The 19,041-nt window shown below is 39.0% G+C and overlaps 3 protein-coding genes across 14 annotated transcripts in view; 2 read left to right on the plus strand and 1 right to left on the minus strand.

The window, feature by feature from the left end:
• LOC109409852 (V-type proton ATPase subunit F) overlaps positions 1-19,041 on the plus strand; it is a 421,144-nt gene that overhangs the window by 281,041 nt on the left and 121,062 nt on the right. The gene's annotated exons all lie outside the window — the stretch shown is intronic.
• Positions 1-19,041, minus strand: part of LOC109409848 (uncharacterized) — a 233,093-nt gene that overhangs the window by 170,762 nt on the left and 43,290 nt on the right. The window lies entirely within an intron of this gene.
• On the plus strand, positions 1,108-12,454 carry LOC109424601 (uncharacterized). 5 transcript variants are annotated; one of them, XM_062855625.1, is made up of 7 exons: positions 1,108-2,078; positions 2,141-2,250; positions 2,351-2,409; positions 2,481-3,967; positions 8,846-9,256; positions 10,351-11,757; positions 11,815-12,454. In XM_062855625.1, the coding sequence occupies exons 4-7, from the start codon at positions 3,634-3,636 to the stop codon at positions 12,141-12,143; spliced, it is 2,481 nt and encodes an 826-aa protein (XP_062711609.1). In that variant the 5' UTR covers positions 1,108-2,078; positions 2,141-2,250; positions 2,351-2,409; positions 2,481-3,633; the 3' UTR covers positions 12,144-12,454. The 5 variants fall into 5 exon arrangements, with proteins under 5 accessions (XP_062711609.1, XP_062711610.1, XP_062711608.1 ...); XM_062855626.1 differs by having other exon boundaries at positions 1,108-3,564; positions 3,634-3,744; positions 3,814-3,967; XM_062855624.1 differs by having other exon boundaries at positions 1,108-2,250.

The raw sequence follows: 19,041 nt of genomic DNA on the forward strand, positions 1-19,041 counted from the left end.
CAGCCATTGCTAAAGTGACATAAATGCATGTGCTGTACATTTGCATTTGCACATGCTTAATACGTGCAACACGAAAAACCAAAACAAAAATCTATTTTTAGCACCGTTTCGTTATCGACGGTACTAATGCCCCCCACATGAATGTTTTAACCATTTTTTTTGTTGCCAGGTCGGGAGTCGAACCAGAAGTGTTGAAGACCGCTTGATGAGTTCCATTCGCGCTGGTGCTGTGGACCGTTTCTGCTGCTGTGATAACAGCCGATATTTCATTAACTAGAAGAAAACTGTTCTTCTGCCTCAACCATTTCAGTAGAGGGCAAAACGACTATGGCATATGTAATTACAGGGATTCGTAATCACATTCTGATAAATCGCTGATAAATGCATAATGCATTCTATAGAAGATATTCAATCAATATAAGAAAAATAAAAAACCTTTCGTACAATGCTCATAATATTATGCTAATTGTGGTTTCCATCATAATTGGCATGCGATAGCAGTCAACAGAAAAGAGAAAAGGTCATCTCTAAAAAGGGTTTTCTGAAGAAAGTCGTCGATCGGTGGTTCAAACGAGGATTAAGTTGGTCGGGATTAGAACCAGAAGTGTTGAAGACCGCTATAGTTGACCATGAAGTTGTTAACTTTTCTTGATTTAATTTGTTTACCATCAGAGTCAAGCTTTTATAATTGTATTGTTAGAGCAACCTTTGCTAGTTTGTACATTGCATTTATACAGTTTTTGCAGTGTTGAATTATTGAATTATCGTATATCACCTTTTAATGCACCCTAATGTAAAGAAAAAATGTAATGCATCAATACATTGATAATGCCAATCTAAAGGTGTATTGCATGAGAAGTGTGGAATTACTGCATTTCGCATTGCAAAGGTTGATATTCAGTCTAATACCCCAGACAGACATGTGATACGAGTGTGATACACGTACAACGGTACTCACTGTCATGAAAATTCTAACAAGACTGGCTTGAACGGAGAGAATTATCAGTGTGGCACTCATTTCAAGCGCAATTGTACAGTGATTCTTGTATCACATGTGTGTCATAAGTATAATTCGTGCAATGATATAATGCTTGTGGTTACTTGGGTCTATATTCAACTTTTATCAAATTGGTTTCTGAAATTCCATGAAAAACTTCATTTATAATTCCTGGCAACACTTTTTCGTGTACGTATATGGGATTTATTGGTGTGCATCGGATGAAGCAACCAAGTTGTCAAAAGGGCCAACCTATTTTGCAGAGTCCAATAATCAACACCACAGGTACGACAGTACGGTTCCTTTCCTACTCACTCATATGCGTTATGTTGCGAACATAACCATGACGTCACGCGCAATCAGTTAAAACAACATCACAAGTGCGAGTGAAACGACGACATCAAATGGATACACCTGCTTCGCGGTGGCACTGCTTCTGATCCATCTGTCAAAACAATAGGGTACTGCAAGCACCTGATCTAACCTCAATTTGTCTGACAGTTCAGCGAGCTTGTTTACAAGGTGTTAGAATTTTTAACGAGCGGCGAAAATTAGATTTACTTTTTCCATCCCGAAACCATTACGGTACGGAAATATCAATTATATTCAACTCTACACTGAAAAAAAATGACACGATCGAATAATGTGTTTTAACTTATGGACTGATTCAGAAGCGTCAACGTTAGTCTGATGTGTTTTTCTAATGTATGCAATGGTTTTTACACGTTAAATTCATCTGATTAAAAACGTGGATTGCTCAGCAAAGCTTACATCACCGATCCGAATGTAATTCACATCAATATGAAATTCGTTTCATTTGGCTTCCAAGCAACTCTATCTTAAGCTGAATTCGATAACCAAAACATAACAAGCTTATGTGTGATTCCATTGGAGTAGAAGTATTTTTTTATATGAATTTGCGCTACTGTTTTGTACAATTGTATTTCATATTTGGGAACATATGACCAATGAAAAAAGTCAAAAGCGAGGTCAAACGTGTTTCATCATGGCCAACCAACAAACGAACTAAAGCGTGTCGTCTATCATCTTATTTCCCGGATAACTGTAAAGCTGATAAATTGTAAGAATTTAATTTAAAATTTATCTCAAATACCAATATATAATGATGATTTTATTTCTCAGCTCATGGGTGTGACGTACCTAGTGTTGGACAGGACATCAAATGTTTGTCCAACAGCATACTGGTGCAGCTGGCGAAGGCTGATCAAAAGCAACTCAACCTCGTTTTGATAGTAAGTACAAGACTTATCTATAAAATTAAAAAGTTCCATCAATTACGAGATCAATTAAGCTACCAATTAACCAATTTGTTTCCAAATTATTCTTATTTAGACATATTCTATTGCCTGCCGTGCCCGATTTGGAATCAATTCACATCAATCATCGCAAAGGTATTAAATACATCTTCATTGCAGATGGCCAAATTTAATACTTAATAGTTTTTTTTTTAAATTATTTCCAGGAGAAGACATCTGTTGATCAATCGTCAGACCAGTTCCCAGACCCTTGCCCAGACCGTAAATCAGAAATTAGCATTGGCAAAACAATAAATTGTTATTTTAATTTGAAGCTCCTGTTTTAAAATAATGTAGAGCACCGACTTCGCTTAATAGTAAAGTGCTCTTATTTCGCGCGAACTCTAGGTTTTGTTTTCATGATTTAAATATGAATAGCAAAAGATGTGTTTTCAAAGTAAAGTTAATTTACCCTGAACACATCATTTGAAATTCTGGACTAAAATCGTGATTGCAGAACTATGAGCTCGCGTGAAATAAGGGTACTTTACATTATGTATTTATACCTGGAGGACTACAAGGGTTGCAACACGAAATCCATGTGTATCAAAACATGAATTTGATGTTCAGCATAATGTTACATTCACTAGGTTGAAAATGTATATCTATTGGCAATTCATTCAGTATGCATATGCATTTCATTCAAATACCGTGTGACGTACACATAAGAATCGAGTGAATTGTTGATAGATCGGTGAAAAAATAAAGTTTGTGATTCTATATGTTCCACACGTGAAATTCGAGGGTTTTACAATTTGCGCAAATCTATATGTAAAACATACTACTCAGACGTGTCAATTTTTTTCAGTGTAACTAGTACAAAACCAATCGTCTAATTACCGTTTTACTGAAATTACATCGAAAAACAGTTTTGCCGGATCTCCGCCAGAGACTAAGTCCATGTAAACAAGCTCGCTGAACTGTCAGTGCGCGGCTTCGTGACGTCATCTTGCAGTATCCTATTGATTGATGCACCAAGCGAAAAGAAGAAGTTTTGACATCCAAGCGGTGTGCCGTCGATTAGATCCTCGTCGCTGATTGGTCGATGGATGTAAACGGCACACTGCTTGCATGTCAAAACTCTTACCGCTTGGTGCATCAATCAATGGCTGGTTTGTTTTGCCTTTGCGTTTGTTATCGTTGTTCCTGCAAAGATTGCTTCAGTTGGTGGCTGCAAATCCGGCAAATCCGCAGGATTTTTGTAATATTTGCGTATAAATCTTTGTCCTGCTGCCTCCTGATCAAGTGCAGGTAAGTGCCGTCAAGACCGCGAACGGGAATATTTGTGATTTACCTGTGTTTTACCTTGACATTTTTCAGATGGAGACGGGTGAAGAAAATGATATTTCTGTGAAACGTGGGTGGAGTTACGACGGTCTGTGGAATCTGCCCATCCAAAATGCGCTTATTCAGCCTCCTGATCAATTGCAGGTAAGTGTCAACAAGACCGAGCACGGAAATGTTGGTGTGTATAAACGAGATTTTTTTCACATTTTTCAGATGGTGACGGTTGAAGAAAGTGACTTCCCGGAGAATCGTGACTGGAACTGCGACGGTCAGAGGAATCCGCACATCCGAGCCGCGCCTATTCTGAGTGGTCACCAAATGCAGACAGTTCCCGATCAACCCCTTGACCTTTGTATGGATCGCTCAGGTTAGTCAACCGCTTACATTTTGTTTGATATCCGGTTCTAGCTGAACGGGGTTTTTGATTAACCCTCTACTTCCCATGGTTGCTCTAGAGCACCATCGATTTTCGACGAACTCCGGACAAACGGAATTAGATGAATATGATGCAATAATTTTTAGAATATGGTTATAACCTCATAAGGTTAACCCAACTACTACCTACTTGTTTCAATAGTTCAACTATTTATAAACAATCAAAAACCTATTGATTTACAACCAAAAATTTTTTTATTGATTTCGAAAAATTTAGCCAATTTGCAATAACTTTTGTTCTACCACTTTTTTCGGAAACGCTTTTTTGGCATAGATATAGCCGTTCAAAGTCGTGGGAAGGAAAGGGTTAAGTTATACTCAAACCCGTCATTCTTCTTGTAACGCTTCAAGTGGGAGAAACCCAGCTCCTCAGTTTAGCCGCCTAATGTTCATACGCGCTGTAAACGTTATAAACTTGTATTTGTTGTTAGGTTGTTCTTCCTGGAATTACGTTCCATGTTGGACACGACCTGCTTCTCAGCCTTCTGTTCTGTGAGCATTTCATGATTTCAACATACCGGTTCATCTGTAATAATTGATTTCTCTTCATCGATTTTTCTTTCTTTCTATAATAACTTGGCTCCTCCTCTCTCTGCTCTTTTTGGCATAACGTCCTCTTTAGAAAGCAGTCTGCTTCTCAACGGGTTTATTTCAAGAAGAAGGTTCAAAATTTCAACAAGAAGGTTAAAAGTTTTACCACCAGTAAACGATCAACGATCAAATCTGACTATACATGTCAATGGTTGCTCTTCCGTGATTGATCTGAGCTGGTACCAATTGCACTGAGATCCAAATGAATAAGGGCATGGATACTTCACTTATTCCCAAAGCACAATTTAAGCAGCTCATACATTTTTGATCAATAACGGCGCCGGCCACGTCCTTATAGTCAGTTGGAAAGTGAAAGGAATGTTAGAGTGTGCTGGTTGTGGCTACTGAAGACCGAGAGCACATCTGCATTTCCACAACCAGTACGGACTGGAGTATTTGTTAGACGGAAAGGATGGGAGATCTGGGAATCACCGTTGGGTCGGTGATGCGATCCATGAATTGGGGATGTTCGTAAGGTGATAGATTGTGTGGTGATTACTATGAAGGACAAGCGACACAATTCGCTTTGGTTGCATAACTTGTATGCATTATATACACTAGACTGGCCCAAATACAAAACTGTCGAAAATTTCCACGGGGCACCCTCTAGAATCGTGCCTTTGGATGAGAAGAACAACCTGTGAAAGATTCAGCTCAATCGGTTGAAAATTGAGCTGGCGCAAATGAGTTGAAGGTTTGTTCAGTCCTAATATATGGAAAATTAGATAACCTCCAGTCTCTCATACAGCACGCCGGTTTGGCGTGTTCGATATGGCTCAGAACTGAAAGAATGGTAGTTGATACCCCAAAGAACAACTTTGTAAAAGATCATATCATGATAAAATTTAATTTAGTTGCAGTTTCAGCTAACGAAAGCAGGATGGGGACATCTTCCCCCGTTTTTTCTCGGTAGTTATATGCAGCACGTGTTTGTTGGTCGTAGCTTGCGCGCTACATCATAGGCAGCTATGTAATTCTTCATTGTCCCGATACCCATCCACGTGCGTGAGCAATGTAAATGAAAGACAATATAGCCGCCTATGATGTAGTGCGCAAGTTTCGAACGAACGACACGTGCTGCATATAACAACCGAGTGTAAACTGGGGAATAGACCGGCCCAAATACAAAAATGTCGAAAAATTCCAAGGGATCTTCAGCCCAAATATATGGGAAATGTGATGACCTCCAGTCTATCATTCAGCACGCTGGTTGAAAGCGTTTGATTTGGCTCATAATTGAAAAAATAATAGTTGATACCCTATGGAACAACTTTTTTATCTAGTTCGTTTATTTGGGGCTCAATCGCGTATAACGCTTTACGGAGCCGAGAATGGAGCAACTTTGTACAAGACCATATAATGAAAAAACTTAATTTAGTTGCGGTTTCAGCTAACGAAAGCAGGATAAGGACATCTTCCCCTGTTTACTCTCGGTTGTTACATGAAGCACGTGTTTGCTGTTCGAAATTTGCGCTCTACATCATAGGCGGCTATGTTGCTCTTCATTTCAATTGCTCACGCACGTGGCCTGTATCGAAACAATGAGGAATTACAAAGCTGCCTATGATGTAGCGCGCAAGCTTCGACCGACTAACACGTGCTGCATGTAACAACCGAGAGTAAACGGGGGAATATGTCCTCATCCTGCTTTCGTTAGCTGTAACCGCAACTAAATTTAGTTTTATCATGATATGGTCTTCTACAAAGTTGTTCCTTAGGGTATCAACTACCATTCTTTCAATTCTGAGCTAAATCGAACTCGCTGAACCGGCGTACTGAGTGAGAAACTGTAGGTCATCCAATTTCCCATATATTTGGACTGAAAATCCCATACAAACTTTCAACTCATTTGCGCCAGCTCAGTTTTAAACCGATTGAGCTGAATCTTTCACAGATTGTTCTTCTCACCCAAAGTCACGATTCTAGAGGGTGCCCCGTGAATTTTTTTTCAACTTTTTTTTCTCGCCATACATATGTGAGCCGGTCTACCGGGGAAGATGTCCCCATCCTGCTTTCGTTGGCTGAAACCGCAACTAAATTTAGTTTTATCGTGATATGGTCTTCTACAAAGTTATTCATTAGGGTATCAACTACGATTCTTTCAATTCTGAGCCAAATCGAACTCGCCAAACCGGTGTGCTGTATGAGAGACTTTAGGTCATCCAATTTCCCATATATTAGGACTGAACATCCCATACAAACCTACAACTCATTTGCGCCAGCTCAGTTTTCAAACGATTGAGCTGAATCTTTCACAGATTGTTCTTCTCATCCAAAGGCACAATTCTAGAAGGTGCCCCGTGAATTTTGAATACTTTTTTTTCGCGTCATACAAATGTGGGCCGGTCTAATATACACTGTGCTGTGGAAGTTGGAAGGAAGGGAAACGAATTTTTGCAATTCGTTTCTGGTTCTAGCGATGGCTATGAACTTATGAATATAAATGAGTTGTATATGTAGAGAAGAGAGAGAAAAAGAAAGTGGATTGAAGATTCAAAGTAGGATGAAAGGGACGGGCCAGGGATTAAACATTCTGTATACGAATCAGAAGCGGTTGCCACTAGACCACCAAGCCCTCTTAAAAGTTTTACAACCAGTAAAACCCAGCTAAATTCTAAAGAATAGCCTATTTTCAAAAGAAGGATTAATCTTTGATGGGAAAATTAGGTCTCAAGTACACAGGGTCAAATATTTTACTAGGAAAGAACTAAAGATCAAACATCTGTTTGACAATAATGTAAATTCGAACGAGCCAAACAAGATGTTTCAGCATTTGTTTCTTTTTGAACAAATATTTTACCCTGTGTACTGAGATCTTTACACTTCAGTAGCGTGGACGCCAATAGTACAGTGTAGCACCCTAAATGAATAATTTGCACTAATGATAGACTCGCTTGTAGAACAGCCTATCTTTTCTTTTTTTACAAATAGGCTTTTTCCAGTTTTATGCATATCATTATCACACTATTCAAAAAGTCTGCCCAGTGCCCGTGCTTAGCTTAAACTGTTACGGGTCCAGCAAATGGTTATTCTCAAAACCAAAAAGCTCAGTCGCTGACATGATTGCTGAAAATATTGCAACGAGTTACATACAAAATTTTATGCAATGATTTTTTCATAATGCAACTCGTTTGAGTTGCATAATGTTCATAATTTAAATTATTTTTCACTATGCAACACATTTCGATTGCTTAATAAACCAGTTCGGAAAAATTGCTCATTATGATACCGAGATAAGCAATATGAAATAGAAATTATGATACTGAATTGCATTAACTATTTTAGATCATTATTAAGGTGCTATTAGACTGTTTGTCGTGATGCCAAATATTTGTCATTGTAGTCCGACATTCATGCAAGGTTGTGTTGGCCTTTTTTCGGGCTTGTTTGGCCAAATATTTGTCATGTGTAATGATACCTTTATTCAATCTTTGTCAAACTCAATGGTTCGTCTACCTAGTTCTCTGTTTTCTCTGAATTGCAACAACCCCTTAAAAAATCTTGACGAGTTTTAAACCCACATTCTCGGAAACATATTTTTCAATTCGAGCTAGTGGTATTTGGGCTAATGTGCTACCTATTGGAGCTAGTGTGCTTCGGGCTAGTGTCGTTTGGGCTTATGACATTTGGGCTAGTGTTATAGAATCAACGTATGCTCACAACAAAATATTGGTTTAGTAACAAATAATCGAGTTCTTAGCAGCTGAACTGGCTCGGTGATCAATAATTACCGAGCATTTGTAAGTTTTATTTATTAAGATTGGAAAATCCTTTTGCAATAATTCAGCAAATTGGATAACGAGGTGCACCATGTTGTACATAGATTTACTACTGAACACACAGATAAGTTTCCAGTTTTCATGTAAAGCCGTCAAGTGAAAAAAGTTGTCCTAGAGAGAAAAAAATGGTATCTATTCTATCACCCCTGTACATTATACATTGTACATATCCCTCTTGGAAACCCGGAACGTCTTCTGTGTTCTTCGATCGAAATTTATTTAAGAAAAAACTGTCTGTAGGGCTGTTCATAAGCCACTTAGACCAAATTTTGGTCATCTCAGACCCTTCCTCCCTCGTAGACTTTTGTCCATCCAAAAATACAGGTCTATGTGGTTTATGAATGGACACATATCGGAATATTTTGATGTTAAGTTATTATTTCGAGTGCTTCCTTCAAATTGTATATTTATTAATTGATCATATTACACACTCATTACAGATCAGAAATCATCAGGGCTGACTACAGCCTCTCCAAAGGAGCTTACACCAACACCATCCGTTGTTTCTTCAAAAAAAGCACGAAAACCTTACAAGAGATCATATCAAGCTTGTTCCTTAGAAACTGCTATGGACAACATCCAAGGTCGGGCTATGCCATTTAGTACCGCATCCAAGAAATACGGTGTTCCACGAAGCACTCTGCAATATCGCATGAGTTGGAAATACAAAAATAAAGGATCGCGGGGTCCGTACACCGTACTTTCCACGGATGAAGAAGAACATATCGTCAAATGGTTAAAAGACATGGATCGAAAAGGCTATCCCATTACACAGAAGAGCCTCCAGTACAAAGTGTGCAACTATTTGAAGACCAATCCCCGACCAAATCCGTTTAAAGACAACATACCTGGTAAGTAATGGTAGGAAAGCGAATGGCTAAAACTATTCCAAAACTTGATTCCTATATTTTCTTTGTGTCACAAAGAAAATATGTATCCCTAGATCTTCTCACTAACTGGAAAACTACAATAAAATTCAATTGAGTAAGAATTATTTAAAATTACAGTCCAATTTCGTTCGTACGGCTATGTTGGGGTGGGTTACGTTTCAATTGGGTGCCCGCTAAATGTACTTTTGCCCAATTTAAACAAACATTACTTTTAGACAGCTTTATCAGTTTTAGAAACACTTCAGTTATTAGACAGTTACAAACTCAGCCCGATATCGTTCGACACGTTTAGTTCTTTCTTGTGCTGAATGCTTCTGCTCTTCAGTAAGTTGTAGACGCAGGATCAGATTTTTGTTATTTTGCTTATTTTTACGTGAAAAAGCGGTAAATTGTGCGCGGAGGTTAGTTTCCTCTTTTTCCGCAAGTAATTTTGACAACTGATCTAGTATGGACAGAAATGTCACACGTTTGCAATTTTTATATGGATCGTCACACTTTGCTGAGGCTAGAGACGGTCGGGTTTCAGATTTTATAGACCCGAACCTGACCCGTACGCGAACAATTTTCAATTTCAAAACCCGGACCCGACCCGAACCCGAGATTTTTTTGTTCTGTCAAATCCGCACCCGACCCGAACCCGAAAAATTTTCGTCGATCAAACCCGAACCCGAGAAAATATTTGTCAATAAACCCGAGCTAAGAAATATTTGTTAAATGTATCGGATCAAATAAAGCATTTTTCTAATTCCTGATTTATCTACACTGGTACCAAACCCGACTTGAACCCGACGTTATTCAAACCCGACCCGACCCGTACTCGAAAATTTTGAAATTGTTCAAAACCAGACCTGACCCGGACCCGAGTTTTCTTAAATTTCTAAGCCCAAACCCGACCCGTACCCGTCGGGTTCGGGTTTGGGTCGGGTTTCGGGTTTTCAATCTCTAGGGTCAGACCCTCTCCCGCCTCAAAGCGTCACTTAATTTATAAGCGTTCCCTTATGTGAGGCTTTCTAATTTTAAGTTTTTGATTATTATTTTTTTCTTTTGTTTTTTAGGAAAGTCGTGGTTCAAACTGTTTATGAATCGGCATCCCGATTTGTCCATTAGAACCCCCGAGGCTGTAACAGCAGCAAGTGCCAATGTAACAGAAAAGGATATTCGTAACTGGTTTAGGAACGTGTACAGCTACCTGGTGGACAACAATCTAGATCACATTTTACATGATCCTAGTAGAATTTTGAACGGTGATGAAACCGGGTTAAGTCTAAATCCTATCCCAAAACATGTTATCGCATCGAAAGGAAAGAAAGATGTCTCATACATTGAAACGGTAAACAGTAAAGATAATGTTACTGTCATGTTCTCATTTGCGGCTGATGGCACTGTATTCCCACCTGATGTCATACCCAAGCTGAAGCGTCTCAGCAGAGAAATATTGGTATCATTTCCTGGTGATTGGGGACTTGGAACCTCGGAAAATGGGTGGATGGATAGCGTAAACTTCGTAAAGTACATCAGAAGTGTCCTGTACCCAACGCTCAAAAAGCGAGGAACAAAATTTCCTGTGCTTTACTTCGTAGATGGTCACCGCTCGCACACATCATTGGAAGCCGCCGAAGCGTGCCAAAAATTGGGCATAATTATGATAGCGCTCTACCCTAATGCTACTCGCATATTGCAACCCGCAGACGTGTCTATGTTTAGGCCGCTCAAAGCGAATTGGGAACAGATCACTGAAGCTTGGAGAGTAGATCATCCTTCACAGCAATTGACGCTCACTAAGTTTGCTCCGCTGCTCAAAGACGCTATGGAGAAATCGTTCACACTGAAAACCATCGTTAACGGATTCACTGTTTGTGGGTTGTACCCTTTCGATGCCAATGCGGTAAATTATGATAAATGCCTTGGTAAATCCGCAGAAAAGCAATCGAATGGTTTACAAGAAAACACCGATAACACATCGTTCGCAGAAAATTCAACGCTTCCAGTATTGCTCACTAACGGAACAAATGATAAAGAAAACGAAGGAATGGCAGAAGATTCGTTTAAGCGAACCATTGCAGTTCAGGAAGACGTTCTCACAAAGGCAATTGAGATGATAGGAACATCAAAGATCAGTCTATATCTCACGGAAGATCCTCTCAATTTGTCACACGAAGATCGCGCATTATCGTACATCTACAAAAACATCCTAGCTATGAGTGACCCTTCGAGAACTCTGCTCAGTGCATCCTCATTCGATCAGTCAACGGACATCATTCAGAACTTGAATGATGTTTCATCATACGACGAAGAAAGCCCGCTGATTGACCTGCAAGAAGAATCCATCACATTTGATCATTCTGGCGAAGATCTTCAATCATCTTCTCTGCTCGAAGATAACACGTTCGATCACTTCGAAGTCATTGACATATTCGAAGAAAGCGATGAAACTGTTCATGTTGGTGATGAAAATCTGAAAGGTAGCTTTTAATTTTTAAGTAAAATAATGTGGCATTTAAAGTTATTTTTTTTTACAGATGTCGAATCTCCAGTAGTATTCCGCGATTCCACCAATACTATAAAGGACACTAGGAAAGTCGAGGAATTCTTCACTTCACCGCCCACGCCAAAAAGGAACCCGAAACATCGGAACTATCAAAATCGGACTCACTTCGTGCTCACGGCTGCTGAAAGGCTGGATGAAATGCGAATCTCTGAAGATAAAAAACTTGAAGCAATTGAAATGAAAAAGAAAAGGGCTGAATTGCGTGAGGTTCGCAAGAAAGAGAAAGAGCAGATGGCAGAAGAAAGAAAAGAGAAGAAAAAGCAAAGAGAATTGAGTAAGCAAGTGGCAGCTGAGTTGTAAAAGCAAAATGCTTTAAAAAGGAAGGAAGAAAGAGAAAAGAAGGAGGCTGAAAAAACTGTGAAGAAACAAAAAGTTATAAAAATGCTTATTTAATAATATCCCAGACGAAAGTCAAATTCATTCAGAATTTTAAATTGATGGTTATGAATTAACCTAGATTTGTAACAATACAAAATTTCAAACAAGCAATAAAACATCTTGTAAAATTAATCATGACCATTTTTTTATTAAAACATTGGTGAAATTAAGTAAATCGATATAAAATTATGAATCCATGAAATAAAATAGAAAACTGAAAAATAAATTAATGTTGACATTGTAAGTATTACTTTCTTGCCCTTACCTGCACTTGCCCGGCAGGGCGGCTCGGAGCAGGGTACTTCCAATAAACTTTGGATTTCGGATGGGTGATAATGGGAAAAAAGGAAGAAATATTTCAATTTAAAACTCTATTAATCTACTTCTAACCTTTTGCCCCGTTCTCCCCAAGGCACTGGTAGTTGCTGCTGCTCGTTGGGGCCCTTGCTGTTCAACGGTGGTGGTGGTCGCTGTTGCTCTACTCCCGCACGGTCTATGCGGAGCTTCTTCTTCTTCTTCTTTCTTCTTCCACTTTTCTTCTTTGGGCTCACTTTTGGACTACCGAAGTAGTCGTCTTTGACGATTAGCTAGGGGGAGGAGATTGACTCCTTTATCGGACCCCCCCTAGCGACGGTGGTGATAAATCACCGGACAAGCTACTCGCCGTAGCAAGTCCCGGTAGAAACCGCAGTTTTACTACCGCAGGCGGTGCGCCCCTTTGCCCCTTACCTGCCTTCGTCTTCCTTGACTATTAGCTACACGGGCGAGACAAAGCTCTATTGACTGAGCCCGTGTAGCGAAGACGGTGGGATATCGGACGCTTGGCGAACCGCAAATGGCGGTGGTCCTCACCCTAGCACTGCACTTTGGTTCCCGAACCACGGGCCGGCACTAAGTTTCGGGGGAACCTTTTTTGATATATTCACTCCCGACGATGCTAGGAACAACCATCTAGCACATTCCGCGCGAAAACGGCACTTTTTCACTCCTTTACAAGGTGATAAAAACGGGTTGTAAAATACGTCCGTCGCGCTACGTGGTTCGTAACTTTCTTTCTTTGCAAAAACAAAACAACACCACACACCACACTCGATTGTTTCTGCTGCTGTTGCTGCTGCTGCTTTTTGTGTGCCATGTGGTTGGGGAGCTTGGGGGTCAAATGCCTCACCGATACAATATATGCGATTTGATTTCCCTACATTCTAATTAAACAAATATCAAATAAAAATTTATAAAAACAAACAAATTAAAATATTGCAAAACACAGTGGTGTTCACAAATGTAGCACAAAATTGTAACCGCGGGTTACAACATGTTCCACTGTGTGTTAAGTTGATTTTCGCCTTGCTTGGGTTTAGGGTCAACAACTGTATGTTATAAATCTCTATGCGCCATTTAACGAAGTGACAACAATGTTAATGATGATATTGATTTCCACGGGTCATTGGACGCTACCTCCTGTCAAAATTCATTCATAAAATCGGCTCGTAAAATGGACTATTGCTCGCTGCTTCGACATACTTGCCAGATCTTCTTTCAGTTCTGATCAGGTGATATCCGGCATTCTTGAAGCATAGTCTGCCCACTAGCGTACGTAGTTTTCTCTGTTTTTTACTCTAATAAGCGAGCACGAGAAAGATAAGAATGATAGATTGGAAATTTGCCCCTTTTATCCTTCATTTTCTTGTATTTATCAAGGAGAATGAGTGAGCAGAACAAAAGGCTGCGCACGCTAGTGACCCTGCCTACCGTATTCTACCAGCTTTGTAGACGTTCTGACTATTATATTCACAGTAGAGTGCAGCAAGATTGAGTTTTATTCTTTGTCGCTCTACATTGCTCTCATACACACGAACACAAAACGATCGCTAATTAGGCTCCGAATTCCATTTATTACGTAAGGGATTTCTTGCGATTTTTCGACACCCCCTCCCACCCTTGTAAGATTTTTTGTATGGAAAGCCAAATATTTTTGTATGGCGCGTAAGATTTCTCAAACCTCCCTTGCCCCTATAAACCCTTACGTATTGTTTTAACTGTATTAACGAGATATTTAGCCCTAGGCTAGTTCATCTCGGGACCCACGCTTTACTTCCCTTCCGAAGGAAGAACTCACATTTTTTTTTGCGAGTTTGTCGGGAGTGGGATTCGATCCCAGGTCCTCGGCGTGATAGTTAAGTGTTCTAACCATCACACCAGGTCCGCTCCGCACCCTTACGTAATTAATGGACAGCCCCTAACCTGAAAACATCATTCGCATACCAGCTTAGTTCTTCTTTTTGGCGTTGCGTCCCAACTCGGACAATGCCTGTCTCTCAGCTCTATGAGCGTTACTCTCAGCTCTATGAGCGTTACTCTCAGCTCTATGAGCGTTACTCTCAGCTCTATGAGCGTTACTGAGAGCTTCCAATCATCATTTTCCATCTACAAATTTCCATACAAAACTTGTTAAGTGGGGTAGATAGGGGGCCTCAAATTGACGAATTTCACGTTACGTTACGCCACCGTAGTCTTCTTATCTCTTTAAACCTACATGTTTCAGGTGGTTTTGTCGATTGGTCTATGGACCATTCCTGTTAGTCATTCCGTTTGCACAGTAGGCTGCGACTTATTTTTCAAAAGTTGTTGAAACCTGGAATTCGTAAGCTCTTTTGGATTCAAATGACACAAAAAGAGAAACCTCTGAGTTTAAGCCAAAAATATTGAGATTTAGAGGTCGCGCAATCGCTTCAAAGTTGATTTTTCGAGTAATAAAAAGGTGTTTTCTAGTGCCATAACTTTCTCAATTTTCAACCGATTTTCAATCTTTTTTTATGAATTTCTCATAAATTAAATTGAAGTTTCTGAACGGTTTTTGGTCTTTATCTATTTTGAAACGATTTTTTAAAGGTACAGTTTATTCACAGCATTCTTAGGCAACAAAAACATCTACAAAAGCAAGCTAAAAAATTTAAAATTGAGAAACGGTTAAAAAGTTATAGGACTCTAAAGTTAAAAATGTTTGTAAAAAGAAGAAAAAAATAAATTAATTCTTCAAAAACTCATATTTTTCGTGACTGGAAAAAAATGATGTACGAGTTTATTCAAAATTTAATTTGTGAGAAATTCATAAAAAAGATTGAAAATCGGTTGAAAATTGAGAAAGTTATGGCACTTGAAGTGAAAAAACCTTTTTATTACTCAAAAATCCGACTTAGAAGCGATTGCGCGACCTCTAAATCTCAATATTTTTGGCTTAAACTCAGAGGTTTCTCTTTTGTGTCATTTGAATCCAAAAGAGCTTACGAATTCAAGGTTTCAACAACTATTGAAAAATAAGCCGCAGCCTATTGCACAGTTCAACCAGTTGACATTATCTCAGTTAGCATTTGGTTAAATAGTGAGATACCACGTGAACGATCTTTGATTTGAAATTGTAGGTACAGTGGCGTTTCGATTTTATTTCTAGTCGTTTTAATCACTACTCGCCCAAATCCACGGTTTTCTATTCGATTTTATCACGATTTTCGTTTCGTTTTTATCACAATCGTTCTAAAACATTCCGAAATCAATATAAAACCAATACAGCTTTGCCCAGTCCACCAAAACTGCTAAAAAATGTGAACTACGATTCATATATTTTGCAGCTGAACGATTTTGAATAAAAAATTTACATTTTTTCTCGTTTCACCAAATTCACGGTTTCGTTTATATCATGGTAATTTTTTTTTGATCGTGATAAAACCGAAAAACTACTGTATTTATTCAGAAATACAGAATGGGGGCTGTCCATAAACCACGTGGTCATTAAAGGGGGGGGGGGGGTGTTTCGGCCAATGACCATTTTGTATGGACAAATAAATTTTTTTGTATGGACTAATGACCACGGGGGGGTTGAAAAGTCCCAAAAAAATGACCACGTGGTTTATGGACAGCCCCATGTATTTTAAAGGCATTCATAAAGTTACAAGCAATAAGCAGATATTAAATAATGGCCAACGGCTTGGGTTTTGGATACATTGTTTATCTTTAATTCTTTAGCATTATTTGTCTTACTCATCTGTATATTTGCATTCCCTTCTGAGCCATATAATTCCCGAGTTCAATCATCTACAGACTGATGCAGGAGGAGTGATCAGTTTTTATACGTAGTTACTAAAATTGACTAAAAATAAATAGAAAATAAAAAAAAACTAAAATTATTGTGAGCTGGGAAGAAATTTAAGACTTATGCAATAGCAACAATCTAAAGTGCGATGTCAAATCAAGCCTGCACTGCCATGATTCAAAATCGTAATCTTCTGTAACAGTACAGGAACAGAAATTTTATATTTTACAGGACATTTTGACTGATAATGCTTGAGTAAAATACATGGCTGTCTTTGACTTACTTAGGCAGCTTTATCCAAAATTATCTGGCAAATGTAAATTTTTGTATTTAATGAAGTTTAATATGTTTTGTAAAAACCCCTACTCTCTCTCCACGAAGTTATCAAAAATTTGCATAAATGTGATTTTGACGAATATATCAATTCAATAGCACAAAAAATTAAGGCAGAAAAAATAAATGCGAAGGCAGACTACGCCCTTTACAAATGTCGACGTGATATGTTTACATGTCATTTTCTTTGTGGTATGTTTGCGTGTCATTTTCCGTTCCACTCTCACCAACACATGTTTATTTATAAAATATTGGGAGTGCATTTTATTGACTGCCAAAGTGATTCATTGCGTGCCGAAAACAAAAATCTTGGTGATGAAAATTGGTGCTGGACGTTAAGAAATAAAACAGCTAAAAAACAAGTTCTTGTTGAAAATTAGTAGCATTCAGTGATGCTATCCGAAAGTTATTGAAAAAAGCTTCATTTGTGACAATACCATTATCCGGTAAGTTTGTTGTACTTGCTTCTAAGGCTTAAAGTATCTGAAGCTGTGTCTCAAGTGCCAGGAATAGGGTAAAAACCCTACTTGTTAGAAAATCTTACCGCATTTGGTGCTCCCGCATTTGAAATTTGCATTTTGAATGCACACAGCAATATCATTATTGAGTGAAATAATATACAACAAATTTAAAAAATACCTTGTTTGTTCGAGCAATCCGTTTGACTTAAGTGCCAAATCTATGCTCGCGACGACGTATTTATCCGTCCTAACAAACATGACAGCTGACTGTATGACGTAACCGCACCGACGTAAGCAATATAAATTCGCGTAACGTGACGTAACGCACCCGACGAAAGTAACCGTCAGATTTCAGAATGACTTCAAGAGCAAATTTTCAATTCGTCCTAAGTAACATTTTGATTTTATCGAGAAAATCGATATCAAAGTTTTGGTTTTTATTTTCAATTCCTATTTAATAACCAAAACGAAATCAATATAATGAATACTCGCAATCGACATTAGATAAAAGCATTTATTGCTTCTCAATGCGAAACATGGATAAAGTTCAAAGAAATATTAGTTTTTTGCATTAAAACAATTCTACGTCGTTTAGTGTCGGAAAACATAAATAGGACATTTGGTTAAGTCCTTCTGAAACATCTCGGTTACTTTCGTCGGGTGCGTTACGTCGTGTTACGCGAATTTATGTTGCTTTCGTCGGTGTGTTTACGTCATGTTGCCAGCTGTCATGTTGGTTAAGTCATGTTACTTACGTCGTTGTGGTGATTGATGTTGGCACTTATGCCTGGTTTAGACAGTGCAAGTGACTTGATTCAAGTCAATGGAAAATGCCCAATTGAATGCGAATTGAACGTGTAAACACCATCGTTCATCTCAGTTGAGCAACTGACTTGACTTGAACGAAAGTTGAACATGTTCAACTTTTTTGTTCAAGTTAAACGAAATCATCTAACTTGCCCCGTCTGAACACGCGATTCATGTGAGCTGAATTCAAGTCATCTGTCAAATGAGCTGAATTCAATTCAGTTTGCTTACGCACCGCACGAGTTGAACAATGTAAACACTTGCTTCAATTGAGATGCATTCAAGAGCATGCAAGTGAACACCCAAGTCATTTGAACAGTCTAAACACGTCATTCCATTGGATTGAACATGTTTGAGAAGTTTGCAACTCACATGCTCGTTTCAATTGAACAGTCTAAACCAGGCATTAAGTCAAACGAATTCGTCTTGCAAAAACAGGTATTTTCTCAGGTTTTAAAGGACGATTACAATAAATAATGATTATTTTCTTTTTCAGCAGCTGTTTCCCATGCAAGTATAGCGCCACAGGCAAATTTAGTAGCAGCCAGGACCTGGATTAGGAACGGAGATTGTCCATATCGATGGGGGCCCGAGCAAAGCCCAAGTTTGATTCGATTGCTCCATATCCGTGCCCAGCAGCAGGAGCAGCGCTATCTTTTTTCATACGGGAACCGATTTTCTTAGAAACCCCACGTATTTTTGGCGACCCTCACAAACAGCAGCGGTTTCGACAACAAGCACCAAAGAACGACGGACACGAACAGACGGAAGCCTTCGTTGCGAAATTGTACCTAAATGATCGATGCATCGGCGTTTATTAAGAATGCTCAGCTGCAGGTAAGATTTGGGTTGATTTTGATAGTGATTCAGGGGATCTTACGGTTTGTTTTGATATTGATTCTAGGACGTCGTCGAGCATTGTTATACCGTGTAGGGCGGTGGATAAAAAACGATCAACAATCTTCAAGTGCGGGAACCGGTTTTGGATGTACTGGTCAAGGTGGATTTAAAATCAAACAAAAGGAGGCAGAAGATGAGAATTCTGTTATAGAATGCGAAAAAAAATGTCTGAGGATGCTGAGCAGAGCAAGAGAAGGGAGAGGAAGATAATGATCATGATGATGAAGGCGGA

The sequence above is a fragment of the Aedes albopictus genome, chromosome 3, assembly GCF_035046485.1.
Source record: "Aedes albopictus strain Foshan chromosome 3, AalbF5, whole genome shotgun sequence".
Taxonomy (NCBI): Eukaryota; Metazoa; Arthropoda; class Insecta; order Diptera; family Culicidae; genus Aedes; species Aedes albopictus.

What these genes read in the sequence shown, in the direction of transcription:
- LOC109424601 (XM_062855621.1), top strand. Translation starts at nt 3,634, where the DNA reads ATGGAGACGGGTGAAGAAAATGATATTTCTGTGAAACGTGGGTGGAGT. An exon ending in CCTTTGTATGGATCGCTCAG is followed by an intron (nt 3,968 to 8,845) that starts GTTAGTCAACCG and finishes CACTCATTACAG; the next exon opens with ATCAGAAATCATCAGGGCTG. An exon ending in GTTTAAAGACAACATACCTG is followed by an intron (nt 9,257 to 10,350) that starts GTAAGTAATGGT and finishes TTTGTTTTTTAG; the next exon opens with GAAAGTCGTGGTTCAAACTG.